Source organism: Apteryx mantelli, chromosome 1 (assembly GCF_036417845.1).
Source record: "Apteryx mantelli isolate bAptMan1 chromosome 1, bAptMan1.hap1, whole genome shotgun sequence".
Classification (NCBI taxonomy): Eukaryota; Metazoa; Chordata; class Aves; order Apterygiformes; family Apterygidae; genus Apteryx; species Apteryx mantelli.
The window spans coordinates 75,887,316-75,905,232 of record NC_089978.1 but is presented as its reverse complement, the minus strand read 5'-3'; the positions used below and the strand labels follow the sequence as shown (position 1 = coordinate 75,905,232).

The window sequence follows — 17,917 nt, the reverse complement described above, 5'->3', positions numbered from 1 at the left end:
TCCAAATGCCATCTAGAGGTGTAGCAATTGCACATATCCATGGAGTCCATGCCTTCCATGGTTTAGGAGACAGGGGTATGGCAGGAACCACATTCACCACCCAGTTATGTCTGTCTGGGACTGTAGATCAAAGCTCTCAGGCTTTGGGCTGGAGCTGCTGAGGTTAGGACAGGGCTTCTCCTCTGCTGTACCTGTTGCAGAGGAAGTGACCTGCTGGTCACAGCAACACCTTAAATCACAACACCTGGAGCCAGCAGGGTCACCTGCCCATGACCTCGGGGGTGATAGGCAGAAAGAAAGAGGAATAGGCATAGAACAGGGAAGCCTCAAGAGCAGGGGTGTGAGCACAGGAGCAGAACCTTGTAAAGCACTTGGACAAGCTCAGTGAAGTGCTTCAGACCCCACTGATAAGAAATCTAAACTTCTGTATTAACAAGCTCTCAAAACCAGATTTAAGTGGCTTTTGAAAGACAAAGTACTACCATTACACAGAGCTTATATTTCAGAAGGTGTCTATCTGTTAAGTCCCAGATCATAAGAAGGTAAACTCAAAGCACTTTCTTATTTCATCATTGTCCACTTCTGACTGTGTCAGCCTCCCAGAAGTTTGCCTGAAAATCTTGTATTTATTTTTTTCTGTGGATCATCCTCAAGCAATTTTTCCCTGAGGTCCAGGTTAGGGCAATAGGGAGATCTTGTCAGAGAAAAAGGGAGAAAACTCATACAAGCCTCATTCAAATGGAATAGACTACAGAATGATTTTTCTGAGTTTTTCATAAGGGAACAGAATAGCATGCATCACAGGGCAAAATTAACCACCTTACTGAACACCCTTATCTAGCACTGAAGCTACACCTAAGTGCATAAGTGAAAGTGATATGATGTTCCCTGTGCATATGGTCTGCCATCTATAGCTGTTTTGTACTCACTTTTATGGATTGCAGTTTTGATAGGAAAAGGATGTTCAGATAAAAGAGGGGGAAAGGGAAAGAAACACTAAGGTAAAAGTAAAGGAAAAATTTATTTTAATGACTGAAATATTAACAACAATTACTAGGTTAAGCAATTGGTGCCCAGAAATACACGATGTCAGAGCTTGCATCTACCTAGATGCTGGAGTAGTTCCAAGATGTTTTTCCTTGTCACTCGCAAGCTCTCAGGAGGCTTACACAACCCTGTCATGGGGCTTGTGTCCTCAAATAAAACCCTTGGTGTGGGTATAGTAGCCACTGGAGAGAATCAAACCTCCCTGGGTTATATTCCTCCCACTGGCCCTGCTCTCCCAGGAATTCCTGCAATCTGTAGCCTAACCAGAACAGCAGTTTTGACACTCTTCCAAAATGACTGCACGTTCCTCCAGCTTTTAGAAATGGCAATGCCCTTTGGATATGGCAAGAAAAACTTTTTTTTTTCCTGCAGATGGCGAGCAGAACTGGCTGATGATTGTCCAGATGTTTAACTGAATTATAACCCACTTTAACCCCACTGAACATTAACCCTTTGTGGTGTAGGCACTTCCTTTCTGCTGGCAGCTGATAGCTGTGTACATTCTGCCAGTGGCAAAATGGGGCAGGAGGGAAGGCATAGTAAAAAAACTCCACATGACCATCTCCAGCACAGGTGGCTCAGAGCAGAGGGGTTTGAAAGGGCCCCTACTCTGGCCTTGTTTTCAGTGACCTGAGTTTTGCTGAGTTTCTGGAAGGGCACAAGAAGGACACATTGTGAAAATGGTGTAATAAGCATGTGGAGGTTGATGAATATATGGAGCTGACTACAATAATGAAAGCTGTGACTGGTTCCTCTTGCCTTGGCAGGTATTCCCCTCCTCTGTGTCAGGGATGCCATTTCCCTGCTGCAGACCAAGCATAGCACGTCATGGGCTCAAAGTTGCATCATTTCCACTCCCTTAAACTTCATACACTCCCTGCAGGCTGATCCCACTCCCATTCCCTATCCTATTTTTCCACCTTGTCATAGCCCCAACCACTTGTCCCACCACTCTCAGCCCTCCCTCTTCCCAATCTCTTCTTTTGCTTCTGTGTTCTCATGCTCTCTCACTCCAGTAACATTCAAGCAGCCCCTTCGTATACCCACACACTCCCCCGGCCGCTCTCCCCCTTCCCCTCATGATCACATCCACCGTCCTTCACACAGCACCAAGTTATACTTCTCTAAACATGTTGGAGAAATCACATCCTTCCGTTTTCTTCTGTCCCAACACAAAGCACTCACCCTGAGGCCTGGTGGCAGGCACACAGGACAGGGGAGGGGACACGGCAGAAGATGACAGCTGAGGAGTCTGCTCCTCATGGGGTTTCTTTCAGAGGGGTGGTCCCATTCCCCATCCCTCCTCCTCCCATCCCTGAGGCAGCAAACAGTTGTGGTCTCTCCCTTATTCCATGGTCCCCAGATGCCACAGCAGCCTGTGGAAGGGGGTTGATGACTGCAAAGCTTTCACAAAGAAGAAAAGAGGCTGTAGGTATGTGAGGTGGAGGAGGAAACACATGCTAGGAGCTGCTTCTATACCTTCTGCTACAGGGTGGGTGTACTGCACGTCCCCTTCTCCTTGAAGCATGTTTGATCCACTGTCCATGAAGCACAGCTAACCACAGCATTCGTGTGCTATTCTGCAAGAGGAATCCCTCAAATAGAAACAAACCTGCAAGCCCAGCAATCAGATATTGATATTTGCTAAGAGTGGGGATGACTTCTGGAAAGTAATCACTGACCCCTTTTGGTAGCATACGTACACATTTCCCGAAAGCATATAACAGTGACAGTTACTCGGAAGAGCTCCCCCATGGCCTGCCCTCTGCCAAGTGAGGAGTGACAGATAGTGTGGGGCTGTAGCACGAGGTCAGTGACATTGGCATGTCCCTGTCACCAACACATCACTGCAGACGCAGCTTTTCTGCAAACCCTCTTCCCTTGGCTTGCTGCACATGCTTGTGTCACTCGCTTTGGTTCCTGAATATTCAGCGATATCGTTCCAGGGAGCCACAGTCCCACTTTTATGGTCCTTCTTCTGAGAGGCTGTGGTTGCCACTTTTATGAGGGACCCCCAATGCAGCTGCAGGCTCTGAGACAACTCTCAGAATTACAGGAAATAGGGCTGTGGGACACTGTATTGAAACATGTCTCCATGTGCTCACTAAGATACTTAAATGGAAAAAAAAGTTTCCATCACTCTTTATAAAGCAACATGTGAGGGAAGGATTGTGTTTTTAAAACTCTGTCTTTATGTAATTTTCCATAATAATACGAAAATTAAAAAGTAAGACCTGTTGCAATAATATCGATGTCAAAAAAGGAAAGTCAGTGCCATACATGAGTGAGCACACTGTGACCCATTCCCAAGGACACAGTGGCTCAGCCAGGTATATATGGTAAAAAAAAAAAACAAAGTAAGAAAAAATTAACATGCAAACTAAGCTCTGGGGATAATACAGCCTCTGAAGCTCTATGTTGCTATTATTAACCTAATTTGAATGACTACCTTATGCCTACCAGGGTTCCTTAATTGACAGAGGTTTGCAAAATGTAAACAGCTTGTTTAAAAAAAATTTTTTTTACAGATGCACATGTTTGTGCTGGGTTCTGTGAAGTCCTGGGGCTATGCTGACATCAAGTGGTGCCACATCTTTCACCTCAGTGTGCGAAAGGGAGTCAGACTTGCTGTACTGCGTATGCACCAGGTGATACTCATTGTCACAGAAAGGCAAAGACACTAAAACACCGGCCACGAAGGGAATATGGCTATACCCTGGCCAGCAGACACTTGGGTGTGGATGGTCAGCCCGAAAGGTGTGGAAAAGCACCGCCATAGCCCCCGGCCAAGAAAACTGCCGCAGCTGGGACAGGGACAGGGGAGCTTTGTGGCCTCAGGGGAATGATGGGGAGCATGGCGAGCTCATTTGCTAAGAAAAGCCTGACTCTTAGTCAACCAAAGAGGATGGGAAGGTATGTTAATTAGTTCTGCAGAAATATCAAGGAGGGAGAAACAAATTGTAAGGTTAGAAACTGGCTGTGAATAAAATTAGACTTGCTATTAGAAGGGTTTTAACTCGGAGTGAACTTCTGGAACAACGTCCCTGTGGACACTGTGCAGGAAAAACCTCCCACATTGTGGTTTTAATATGGAGGCTAATTACTTTCTGAAGGCCTTGGTGTCCATGACCTGAGCTGTAATGTCAGCCCCGGCTTAGCAGGGGCCGGCCTTGGTTAGCCACGAGGTCTGTGCCAGCCTGACTCACCTGGCTGCGTACTCACTGGGTCTGCTTTCACAGACTGCAGCTGAAGTAAAGTGAAGTTTTAGTTTGGGATTTACTAGGGAACGGTCAGATCAGTTAGACTTTGTTAAAAGAACCGCGTATTCAAAGAACACTTTGGGGTATATATGATGAGAAAACACAATGTGATCTCTATGTTTCTAAAAAAACCCATACAGATAAAAAGCTAAACAGATAAAAACCCACTTTTCCCTTCAGTGGTTGTTGCTCTGACCGCATAAATGGTTTCCTTCCCTTCTCAGGAGCCTGCCTGAGCTGGAAGCCAAAACCCTTCCTGCAGTGCCAGCCTGTGCATGCCAGCATGCTGTTGATCCAAGTTTGGCGGGGACTTGAGTTTTGCCCCTAAGCTACTTTTATCCTTCCTCTCGTCCTGTGCCAGGCAGCATGCCTGGGCGCCTGTTGGAGCAGCAGAGGAGGTCCTTCTTTTGACTCCTTATTTAGGTCCCTTTTCACAGACTGTGTGTATGCATGCGACTGAGATCTTCAGGCTCAGAAAGAGCTTCCCATCTTCTCCTTCATGGCTGGGCAGTGCACACCTCACAAGAAAAATGCCAGAGCTGATAAAATATGGCCCTGCTGGGGAAATTCGACACTTGGTCGCATCATTGCAGCTCCAATAGCCAGTGGGATTTGACCAGCATAGCTAAGTTGCAAAGACAGAAGAATTTTCCTGACCGCCTTGGTAAATGTCTTATGGGAATAGTATATAAACCAGTCACACCATAAAATTGCTCCCCGTAGTCATCATCAAGCTTGTACCTCTGCTTCAGTATGGTGCAAAGGAACGGTCATAGTGTTTGTGTCTCCACGTTTTGTGTTATGCTAAAAGGCCTGGGCATGGGAGGAATATTCAAATCGTGGCGGTTCCCGGTGGCTGTCAGTGGAGCCGGCGAACCTGCTCCACCCTCGGCCATTCCACAGTGAGAAGTGTCACTGTTGCACCACTGAACGTTTTTTTTTAAGGTGCTCATGTGTTGACACTGAGGCCAGGCTTTGCCCTTGGAGGTTTTGTTGTCTCATGAGCAGCTGGACTTTAAACACCAACATTTCTCATGTAGCCACTTCCCACAAGAGCTGCGGGAAGGCAGGCAAGCGACCAGTAATCTCAGAGGGTAACAATGGCAAGGTGCGTTGGGACAGTATTGTTTCTCCTCTCTGTCCTTCTTTTCCTACAGACAGAGCAGACAGGTATGGCCTTTGTTTTGTTGCAGCTTTAATTTTGCTTTGTGCTACTACTCTTCTAAAACACATGAATCATTATATACCTTGTATCATGTTTAGTTTTTGCAGCACAGGGTGGCATCACCAAAAAACTTCTGTTCCTTATTTTTATTACATTTCTCCTGTTTTTTCATGTATTACAGTAGGTTAAGGAGGCAATATCATTTTGAAATACCATCATTTACATGAGGGTGATATTTTGTCTTTACGTATCATTCCCAAAGAGTGCCCCAGATATTAAAAAAAATATTGTTTCATATTTCTGGTTGCTGCTGAAACAAAAAGAGTCTTATCAGAGAGGATGAGAAGCACGCTTTTTGTAGTTTGCAGAAATACACGTTTCTGTGTTAATCTTCCATAATTTGTCAAAAATAAGGAGGAGCTGAGCAAGAAAGAAAGGAAAAGAAAGTGACCACTTAAGAAAGTCAAAATGGCAAAAAAAGTGTGCTACCAGTTATGCTGGATATACTGCACAACACTGAAATTATATGTGGTTTCAGAATAAATTTTCTGTTGCTACTGTCATGTTTTCTAATTGTAATATTGCTGATTAATACAACCTTTGTGCCCAGCAGTTCTGGGACCCTGAATGCTGTATAAAAGATAAAACAACGAAACAGTCCCTGCCCCAATAGGTTTACACTCTAAGTGTTGGAGAACTGACAAATACACAGTGACACACAGAGCCACACAAGGGTTAATGCCACAGGCAGTGGCTTACAGCCCAGCAGCAGCCCTCGATTTTTGTTGTGGGCATCACTGCAAAGAGGTGTTTTAAGAGCTGATATCTCTCTTTTCTTTGATTTCCCTCCTCTGTACTCAAACCAAGAAGATTACAGTGTCTTCCCCATAAAGCATGGTATATGATACAGCGCTCATAGCTTTTCTGGGCATTGCTGAGAGGTACTTTTATTTGTTTTCCGTAAGGGATATTTGACTGAGAACTCAGACATGCCACGTTCATCAGCATAAAATCCGCATGAAATCAGACTGAAAAGCGTCAGTTTCATCATAAATTTATAGTGATAGTTTTCACTTCTGGTAAAGATTCTGAGAGCCCTCTGGAGTCTTACATAGCCGTCTCTGCCTTTACTGTAGTATTTTCTCCTTCCCCTGGCCATGTCACAACAAAGCTGTTTTGTAGGTCTGATGCAGGATAAAACTGCGATGGGAAAGGCTGCTGCAGGTAGATACAAAAGCTTTTTACATGTGCAAGGAATTCTGCAGAAAAGCTCAGCAATGAGTCAGAGCTGGGTACTTTTATTTTTGTGCAACCTGGGAGCACTGGCCAAAGACCAGGCCCCCTCCTTGTGCTCAGTGCTGTATAAATCCAGGGGAAAAAAATAGTATCATGACTCAGAAACTTGGTGGCTTGGTCCTATGGGGATCAGAGAGCCATGAAGCCCAGCACAGAGCAGCGACAAGGGGGCTGCGCAGGACATCGGGCAAGCATGCATGCATGCATGTGTGCCTACACACATATACACACAACAAACATGTCACAGGACCTGGTCTTAGACACCTGGGGCCTGGAGTTGTAACAAATTCCCTCTGCTTGGGAGCAAGTCAGGGACTCACAAAAAGAAAAAAAAAGTGCAACAATTTCGTGACTCCTCAGCCTAGTTTGGGCTAAGAAAGTAGAGCTCTTTCAGTATATATATTTAACACTGCTGCAACACTGAATTATCCAAAGGATTTCCCTTCATGATTAAAATTGGCTGCTCACTAAAATCTTTAAAAAAAAAAGGTGAAAGTAGATAAGGAAACTAATCTAAATACTTATGTTAGCATTTTGTCATACATTTCAGTGTTTCTATCTGCTGACGATGCAAACAAAGTTATCAAGAGACACAGGCGGGCCGGTTTCCTGCTTTTGGAGGAGGTCCTTCAGGGCAGCTTGGAAAGAGAGTGCCTTGAGGAAAGATGCACACGTGAAGAAGCAAGAGAAGTATTTGAAAATGATGAAATGCTTGTAAGTGTTTTATTTTCACGTGTGCGTTCTAAGAATTCCTGTCTTGTTTTTTTGATAATTAAGCCATGCTGAAATCCCCATGGCCTGCTTCTATTATTTGGATTTCTCTCCATGCAAAATCATTGCACTTGGCACCTCAGCAGGTAGAAAGTAGATGTTTACATTGGAAACATCTGGAAGAAGGAAAGTTAGAAGTCTGTTCTGACGTGTTGAAAGTCCCCTCCTGAAAATGATGTGTCCTGCGGCTTATGTTGGGAAAGTCTATGGCTCTCATCACATCCTGATCACTCACAGACATACGGCTTCAGTATCCCTTCGGGATCAGGAGGGGCAAAGGGATGCTGGGCTGCAACGCACCAGCACGTAGCAGGACATAGAGAAAAGAGGAGCTGGCTTTCCTGCTCAGCGGCCGCACGTCTCATTGCACAACGGCCCTTCTGAAATGGACGGCCAGATGCTGGGCTCTTAGCGGGAATCTTGCCAGAGATTGCGTTTGCAGGAAAAGATGAAGAAACAGCCAGCAGGCTGCCCAAGGGTAGCCTGAGTGTTTTGGGGACACTGGGAAAGCGGCTGGAGGGAAAAGTGGGACACGTTAAGCTCATGAACAGTGTAAATCACTGCAGCTCCATTCTGTGCTATCACCTCTGCTGCCAGCGGCACCTTCTGGGGAGCAAGCAGCAGCACAATGGGATGAAGGAGAAGGAGCCCTGGCTGCAGTGCAGCTGCCGTGAGTGGGGATGCCCATCACTGGCCACATCCTGCCACATCTGTTTTTTTTTTTATAGTGCCTGCCCTTCTGGCAACTCACCCTGAAATGTACCATCACACACACAAACACATACACACACACACACACACACACACGAATGCTTTCCTAAGCATTCATTGTTTTAAAAGGTTGTGTGGTCAAAAAGTATTGTGCTCTATCCCCAGGGCAACACCACACACACCCTTGAGCTTCCTACCACAGGGGGCCAGGCGAGGCTGGGGTCACTTCCTAGGCCAGACAGATAATTGCCGGCCAGTTTTTCCAGGAAATCATATTGCTGAAGGGTTTGGCCATTCCTCTCTTGCCTATAAAGTGTTTTTTCTCTTTAATAACTTCTCAGCAAACAATAAAATAAGCAGGATTCAAAAATCCCTCCCATTGTGTAGCTGTGTAAATGTTAAACTGTAGTATGCATTCTCTGACATAATGTTTTTGTTTTACCAAAATATTTATGGAAGAATATATTATTTGAGAATTGAAATATGTTCTCTCCTTTTTTCAGAAAATGTTTTGGGATGCCTATTACGGTAAGCAGGCCTCTTGATTTCTCCTTCTTAATGGTGTCATGCTGTGAACATCATGATTGGGTATGATGCAGCTTTTGTGTGAGATTGTAGCAGCTTATTCTACAAGAAACACCCAGCTGCTGTTTGTCATGCCTCTAGAAAAGCAGGAGGAAAAGAGGTGATGTGAAATGATTTAAAAAGTCATAACTAGGCAAACAGTGAAGAGTGCAAAGCGAACAAAAGTTGGAGGGGCTTAAGCGTTAGCACAGTAAACAGGCTATTTCTTTTCCTGTACTGAAGGCTGTCCTAAAATAAGCTGGGACCGTAAGATCAAAACATATAGCTACTTTCGGCTTCACCCCATCTGCCAACACTGTTCCCACAGCACGGCCCTGTTTGTTTGCTACCTGGGCACAGGCTCCCATGGCAGCTGTGGGCCAGAACAACGCTAGTAACAGAAGATCTTTTACTGCATGCAAAAGGGGTATATTTGCCAATATAAACTGGGCATTTAAGTGTTTAAGAGATGCTGGAGAAAGTGTGTTTTGCTTATATATATAACACGACAGCATAGCTTTACCAGCAAAACTTCCCAAATGCAAGCCTAGCACTTAAACCTGAGCAAGATAAATAGGTGTTAAAAGCTCCTGGGCTGCCTGTAAAGGCTGGTAGATAGCACAGCGTCACGCCTTGGCAGCCCCCAAGGCAAGAAATCAATCTGTAAAGAAAACCGAGAGGCCGATGTAACTAGATGCCTCCTGAACACTGAGTCTGGGCACCAGCTTATGGTTACTATGCCTTACTTCCTCCCTCTTGTCTGCATGCTGCATCCTAAAATTTTCTCTTATTTTTTACTTAGTTTTTATTAATTTCTAACTATTTTAGATAGATAGTGGGTAAAGCAGTGGTAAAAAACAGCATTTAGCAATAATTTTCCACAGAAGCTATTAAAATACTGAGTCCAGACAACTGTTCCATAAGAAAATCCCATCTGTGATTTAAATGTTATGAAGAATCATACAAAACATCTGGCCTTTGTTATGTGTTTCATTGCATCTGTGAGGGTGGGATTATTTTCTCCTAATTTCAGTCATCAGATGTTTATGCTAAGATAGTCATACAGGCTTCCTCTGTAGTGTAAGAGGAAGGCAACCAGCTGAGGATGGTTCATCCAATCAAGCTTAGTCACAATCAGGATGCATTGTTTTCTACCAGTGCCTAGCTCTCTTTTAATATATATTTTAAACCACTTAGAACCAGAACTCTAAAATCAAATCTCCCAATGGAGTAAGCTGACAGTGATAACTGGAATGATATAATGAAAAATATAGTTTTCTCTAGAACTGGGCCTCCAGCAAAACTAATGGGAGCCTAACAAGATGCCTCTGCTTCTTTTTTTTTTTTTCAGTCAAATTTGTGACCTGAAAAAATGTTTGTTAAAAAATTGGGAATAATTACTGTCTTGTGACAGGGGACAGAGACCATAACTGGAATGAGGAAACCTGCATCACACCTTGAACTACTTAGTATCTGTTCCACAATAGAACTTTTGCCTGAAACTGTCTCAGACTCTCTGTCCTTGTTCCTATCCATCCTTGCTGGTAGAAACAGATTTTTCATGTTCAGCTATAGCTTCCCTGTTGCAATTAAAACCCATTATGGCCTGTCCTCTTTCTACAGAAAATCAGTGTGCATTTCCTTCTTTGTGTTATCTCTTCAAATATTTTGAAGAATGTTGTCATTTGTCTCCCCAGTTTTCTTCCTCCTGACCAAACCAACCCATTTCTTTCATCCTGTCCTCTGAAGTCACATTTTCTAGACCTCTGATCATACCTGTTGCTTTCTGGCCATATTCCAGAGTACACAGGGTAAATCTGTATTGCAAATAAAAGAGGACTGGAGAGAAAGGTTGAGCATCAGCACTGCCTACTTGTTGGCTTGACTTTGTACTGCTCCAAGCTGGTCTCTTCAAGGCAAAGCTGACACAGTGCATCTAGCTCTAGTGTGGATATAAGCAGTCAGCGCATTTGACCTGGGGCCAGACTTGTCCCTGGCCCTCTTTTATTTAACAGTATGGACTTACTTAGCCATTGGTAACTTCTCTTTGAACATCATTTTCAAAACAGTTTTGTGCATGCCTCATATTAGTTTGTGTTTCCCTACCTGGCTTATGACAATATCATACGAAACACATCTATGCATTGCCTCCCCACTAGGTCTATAATCCTGTAATAGAATTAAATTTAATTGGTTTGGATTGTTTGACCTTGACAAGTAGATGTTGGTTTTTACTTATCACCTTGGTATTTTTCTGGCTACTAACAAATAGTTTAATTGTTCCATTAGCTTTCCAGTAATTGAAACGAGGCTGATTTCTACAATTCCTTGTATCTTCCCTTTCCCCCCTTTAATAAAGATAGGCACTGTGTTTACTTTTTTCCCAGTCTTATGGAACCTCACCTGATCCCATAAATTTCCAAGACTTCCTTACCTGTATTTGAGTATGCATTTCAGAGGTTAGAAACCATCTGACTTGCTTGAGGTCGTGAACCCCATCCTTCCCTAGCTCCAGCTTCCCAGCCACTGCTGCTAGAGTTTTTCATGCTTCAGAGCTACCTATTCAGCTGCACTGAGGAGCCCCTCTCCTTGTCCCACCCCAGAACACTCCTGGCAGACATAAAGAGCGCTGGGGTGTGCTGGTGGTGGTAACTGCTTCAAGCCAGTATATTAGCACAGCTAAAGCTAAAAGATGCACATGAGTTAGCCCAAGCTGATTTTTTTTTTTTCCAGGATCAGCCAGAACTTTCATCTTTTTGTTCCTGATGTTAATTATGGTAGCCCTCTGACTGGAATTAACCTCTTTGATGAAGACTAAAATTTTGGAAGGGTTGGAGCTCATGTCCCAGGTTAGGCTTTTTTTGGCTTGCTCCCAGACAACTAATGTCTACGGTAAGCCGTTGGTATTTGGAGAACATTTCCAAACTGCTTTGGAGTCTTTCCAGTGGCCAGCTTAAAGGGAAACTGGTAGCTCAGCCTGTACTTCATCTGCAATAATAAGTCCTCTGGCTTTCAACTTCATAATATTTGTACAGATGTGTAAAAGACAGATGTCCTCCTAGTTTGTTGCAGTTCACTGTGCAATTTTGATGCCAGATTTTTGCCCAGTGCATGTAAATCTACCATGTGACACTTGAAATGATGGTTTCATATTACATTCTTAAAGAGTGCATGAAGTGTAAGGCATGGCTAAACTCCAGCTTTAGCGTTTTCGATACATTGTTGAAGCTGGGCTGGAAAGGGTTTCTTTGAACTTTTGACATGTGCCATCAGTGCTATTTCCTTGACAGGGAACATCTGTAGCAGGGTTAGGGTGTTTTTTATTTATTTGAAATACTGGAGAATTCAAGATGTGGTAATTACATTAATTTAACTGAAATGCATATTCTAAATGTCAAGATGAAATCACAAGATAAGAAAGGAGAGGGGTCATTGCTAGACAGAAAGCTAATCGCTGTGATAGTTTGTATTCTGCTTCTGCTCTTTTGGAAACTAATATCATCTGATAAAATGACCATTTCAAATTCTGACTGCAATGGATCAGATGTTTAAGGCAGGAAGAGAAGGGGCCTACACATGCCAAATCTGTCCCAGAAGCAGAGCAGCATCTTTCAGAACCACCTTTGGCCTTTGTGCACTTCCTGGCTTCCCTGCTAAGAGTCGCCAGAGCATATTTGAAAGCAGAGACTCGGGCAAAAATTGCTCACAAGGTGAAATTCAGTGAGATGTAACACATTTCCTTCCTAACTGTTTTTTTTTGCAACATTTCTCCGAATGGTTTTTCATGCTGGGAAGAGCACTGTGTAATTCTTGTAAGTGGTGGTCACTGCTGACAGTAATTCAGCCCTCTCCTGTGGCATTTCTTCAGATGGCAAGAGGTGCTCTTCAAACCCATGCCAGCACAACAGCGTGTGCGAAGACAACATTCGCAGTTACACATGTACCTGTGCAGATGGTTATGAAGGAGAGAACTGTGCTTTCGGTAAGGCACCATCTCCTCTTCCGAGACGCTGAATCTCCTTCTGTTGTAGGGGATACACTTGAAACCATACTCATTTATTAAAACCAACTATTAGTTTTAGGATAAAACATACACTTCTTGGCATAGCAGGCGTGATGTGTGCTACTTGTCTTGAAAACCCCTCAGCAAATCTGCCGTAATGTTATAACATCTTGAGGCTTCATTGACTTTGTCCACTCACCCTCCCTTCTTTTGGAGACATAGCAAGAGGATTGAAGTAAGTCACTATTGTGGTTCGGCTCCAAAGGCCACTGAAGGAGAACAATACTGATGGGCCTCCTTAGCTGCTTGTCCTGCAAAGATGAATAGAGGTTTGCTAACTACCTCCATCCTGTGGTCCCAGATGCTAAATTGCATAAAGAACCCAAACTACCTTCCTGATATGACTTCCTAGTTATGTAGCTGCCTCCAAGATTACATGGGACTACAAAACAATCTCTCAGCATAGAGGAGCACAATCATGTGCTAAACTTCTCTTTTATTATCTTAATAATATAAAATATTTTAGTCTAAGGATAGTGTGATCATATCTGATTGATTGCATTCTAATTCTCAGTCCAAATACTGAGTAAAAATGATGGTTATCGGGTACTTATACTCAAACTATTTCTTATAATCATTTGCCCATGGAAAAAGATACTAACTTCTGTCTTGCTTCTCTGGTATTTTTTGAGCCTGTAGCTTTCTAATATTATCTTAACTAAACCTAAGTTGACCTAAGTATCTTGTTATATTTACATATGCTAAACCACAATTCATAATCTTACCCCATTCTATGTCTAATGGTTATCACATTACTTCCTATATTATCTAGTACTAACTACTATGCTTAGGCCTATTAGAAGTGTTAGAACTAAATGACAGATCTACAAAAAACAGGGCTCTCTACAACCCTTTAAGACAGGGGATGCAAAACAAACTACCCCAAAGCTGCAGCCCTCTTGTTTTCTTTAACCATCCCTTGTGTTGGAGTTAAAAATTCCCTTTCATTCTTACTCTAGTTTACTCAGAAAACATACACCAAATTTTGCCAGAGCAAGAAAAGGGTAAAATCTGCTCAGATCTACTTCAGACACAAACCAGTGCGAGTGGAAGCGTAAAAGGGCTAAAACAAAACAGATGCATTCTGGCACTTAAAACACTGGGCCAGATCCTATGTTTTTGCATCTGCCAGGTTTTGCTTTCCAGCACTTACATCAGTATTTCTGCCTGCTTGGAGGTCCCCTGGGATGGGGGATGCCCTGGCTGCTGTAAGGCAGTATCATTTTCTGCACGGGGTGTGACTGGACAGGCGCAGACCAGCTTCTCAGGGAGCACAGAAGGTGACACACCTTGGACTAGTGCTGGAAACCAGATCTGTTCAGCGTGAGCCTGAGGGAGCCACTTTAAGCCTTTTTTTTGCTACTTCTCCACCTGTGAGCTAGACACACCATGAAATAGCTCCTCTTCCTGCTTTGGGCTGAAGCTTAAGTGTTTGTTCAGCTATGGAAAGTTAAAATGACTGACCATGTTTCAAAAGTGATGAATATTCTTCCCCCCTTCCTTTTTTTTTTTTTTTTAATAATGGCAGCTGTTAATTTTAATTTTCTTAGCATAAGCGTGAGAAATAAGAGCTATGCATTTGCTTTCACTGAAAAGCAGACAGCTTTAGCTTTTTTTTTCCTCAAGCAATACCTGCCTTCTTAAAATGTGCAACAGTTCCCTTCCAAGCGCAGCTACTTGACACTTCATTCAGATGAGTACAAAGAAATCCCCTGGCATCTTTCAACAGGGAAGGCCTAGTCGACCCTTGGCTACTAATGTTCTCCAAAACTCAGAGATGCAGACAGTCTGGCCCAGGGAGATACTGCATGAGCAGTTTGCAATGAGTCTGGAGAAAGCTGAGTCTTTGCAATTTCCTCAGTTTCTGCGTAACAAGGGATAGAAACAATGTGGTGGGAAGTACTACCACAACAAGCCAGAGTCCCAATCCACCCCCGGACAGAGTGAATCAACATTAAACATTTAGTAAAGAGGACTCAAGCTATGCAAGAAAACGCCAGCTGAATTGTTCCCAATGCTTTGTCTCTGCTTGTTCTGTTTAGCTAAAAATGAATGTCGACACCAAGCAAAAGAAGGATGTCACCATTTCTGCTACCCAGGAACTACATCATACCATTGCTCCTGTGCTGATGGCTATGAGCTCGGGAAGGATAAAAAACAATGCATTGCATTAGGTGGGTGTGGGCATGGAAGTACAGAGGGCACACGCTCGGTACTTGGGTGGGCAGGTAACAAATCGGAAATCCAAATACCATTCAGCCTGCTTGGAGACTCAAGCTACAAGAACCTCAATGATCTTCTAGGCTTGGCAGATAAAGGTGGAATCTTAGGGCCACCAGCAAAGATGTCTGAGCAGTGGTGAAAGAAACAATATTTGATCTGAACATCTAAATGTGGGTCTGCAAAGAGCACTTGCATCATCTTACGTACCACTCACTGAGCCAGGTTTTCCACTCTACTTCCACTCAGTAAAGAGTAACTCCACTGAAGACTCATCATCTGGGAATGAAAGCTCATTCCCAATTGATTCAGATTAGGCACCTGAGGATCTGATAAATGAAGGGCAGCATTTGCTGCTCTGTTAATTAAAGTGGTAGCCCTTTTCATTTTTTCAGACTCATACTAAGTCCTTTTACAAACTAGGTCTGCTGTAAAAACATGGTAGCATACTTAGGCCCTGCCTATATTAGCAAATAGGGGCAGCACAACAAGAGGGCAGCTGTGGAGCAACATTTTCAGTGATGAAGATCCAATGTCCACACTAAATGTGCACTTCAGGGGGGTTTTACTTCAGACTAGCTCTAGTTTGGTCCTGTGGACTAAGCACCCATTAGGTGTGCGAGCGCACTAAGTGTGCTCCTGGAGCACATCTTCTGGTTTAGCTTCATCTGAAAAGAATCCAGTTTTTGTGACCCAAGACCATGCCACAAGGTGAACAGAAAGTGTGATTAGTGCAGATAATTAGGAAATCCACTTCAAAAGCATGCTCCTGGTCTGAACTAGAATACAAAGGTATGTGCACCCCCAGACTGACAGCTCTGAAAGGGAAACCCCAGGCTTCCTTTGTCTGCATCAGGCCACAGCTCTTCGGTGTTCAGAGGGATTCTGGTACAGAATACAAAGATGAGAAAGCAACCAGTGCTGATTGTTGGCTGGGAAGGAAATCTCAGTTCATTGGTACGGACACAGTGAAATCTGGTCACCCCAAGCCTAACGCAATGCCCCAAAACATTCAGCACCATCACTAAGCTATTAGACTATAGAAGCCAAGCAAATTATTCTGATTTTCATCAGCTGAGAAAGTTGTTGTTCCTCTCTTTCCTGGTGCAAAAATTCAACCCTAGAGCTAGTGCGGAAGCAATAAAATACCTGCAAACAACGATCGTCTTGAAATGATAGAGCATGAAGTTTTGACTTTTTTATTCTTTTGCTAGATCAGTGTGCATGTGGCACAATTCAAGACACTAATAATCTCACGAAGATAAGTGAAACCAGGAAGAAACATGACAAGGGATTTCCTTGGCAGGTATTTCTGGCAGTTCATGAAACCTATCAACCAACCTCACATGGACAGCACTGTTCACTGTCTTTTTTTTTTTTTTGAGGTCCTGTTGCTAAATTCAGAAGGGAAGGGCTTCTGTGGAGGAGTGCTACTGAAAAGTAACTTTGTATTGACAACAGCAGAGTGTGCCCTTCTGCATGGCAATTTTGAAATCAGGATTGGTACTGGTAGGTGACCAAACCTATTTTCTCTTTTTGTAGCACATTTTAATATTGGCAAGCTAATTTTAAAAACAGCTTACTAAAAATTCTGCTGCATAAAAATATTATTATGAAACAGAACTTATCTCATTTAAGCATCTCAGTTGAGTATCTTGAATTAAAAGCACAGGTGTCCTACACCCCCTCTACAGGTCAAGGAGAGAGACAAGTACCTCTAGAGGGCAATCCAGAACTCCAATGGGCTGACACTTCAACAGGCTGCCTAAAGATAGGCAAAAACAGGTGGATTTAGAGGCATTCCTTTTTCCAAGGAAAAAATGATATCGTTTCACACCAAAATTCACTGCCACTGTTGGGTATTTGTACTTCCACTCTGAAATTACGCATGCTTCTACACTGCCAAGATATCATTCCTAATTTACTTTTACTGAGGTTGATTATTCCAACAAAAACCACCTTTAGTTTCTCTATTGCACACGCTTCCCAGCACAAATAAGCAGTTGTTACCAATCTGCATGCAGTTTTCAAAGTTTCTGATAAATTATTCTTGACAGCAGTGAACATGTTATTGCTTCACAGGGCATAATGGAACAAATGGAAATGAGAAAATAATGCAAGTTAATGAGAAACACATACACATCTGGTATGATGAAGACACTGGTGAGAATAACGTTGCATTACTACAACTCCAAGAACACATTGAGTGCAACAAACACCAGCGTCCTGTATGCATCCCCGAAAGAGACTTTGCAGAACACATTTTGATTCCAAAACTGATTGGTACAGTCAGTGGCTGGAAAATGGATGGTGACGAACTTAGAGGTGAGGAGTTACAGGTTTCATACCTTCCTACTGAGGAATGCAAACAAATACTCAACATAAGCCTCACAAACAGACAGTTTTGTGGGCACCACCAGGAGGCCACAGACAAGCGACTGGCTGGAGGAGGCTTCATTGCCACTGAGTATAAGGACACTTGGTTTCTGACAGGTATCCTGGGATCTTGGCCACTAGAAAACAGTGACTGGGAGACATTTCTATTCACCAATACCGCAAGATATATGATATGGTTTAAACAAAAAATGAAGTAAGACAAATGCAACAAACCCTCCAGAACCAAATTCCTCCGGATGGCTGCAAGGAACACTTGGATGTAGCGTGTAGATCAGTTTGACTCTGTCACAATATGCAGCAATGGAAATTGCAATAGTACTGTAAATATTTAACTCCAACTCATACAAAAAAGCCCAAGTTTGTCTTTCCTTCCTCTGTTGACACACACTACTGTGAAAAATCATGATATGGTAAACCTAGTTA

General features: G+C 43.2%; 1 protein-coding gene across 1 annotated transcript; it reads left to right on the top strand.

The window, feature by feature from the left end:
- Positions 1-5,307: 5,307 nt before the first annotated feature.
- Positions 5,308-17,691, top strand: PROZ (protein Z, vitamin K dependent plasma glycoprotein). The gene is given in 9 exon segments (XM_013954092.2): positions 5,308-5,379; positions 5,381-5,477; positions 7,319-7,482; positions 8,754-8,778; positions 12,683-12,796; positions 14,920-15,051; positions 16,312-16,403; positions 16,483-16,606; positions 17,180-17,691. Coding segments are annotated over 9 exon segments (1,332 nt in total).
- The last annotated feature ends 226 nt before the right edge of the window (positions 17,692-17,917 follow it).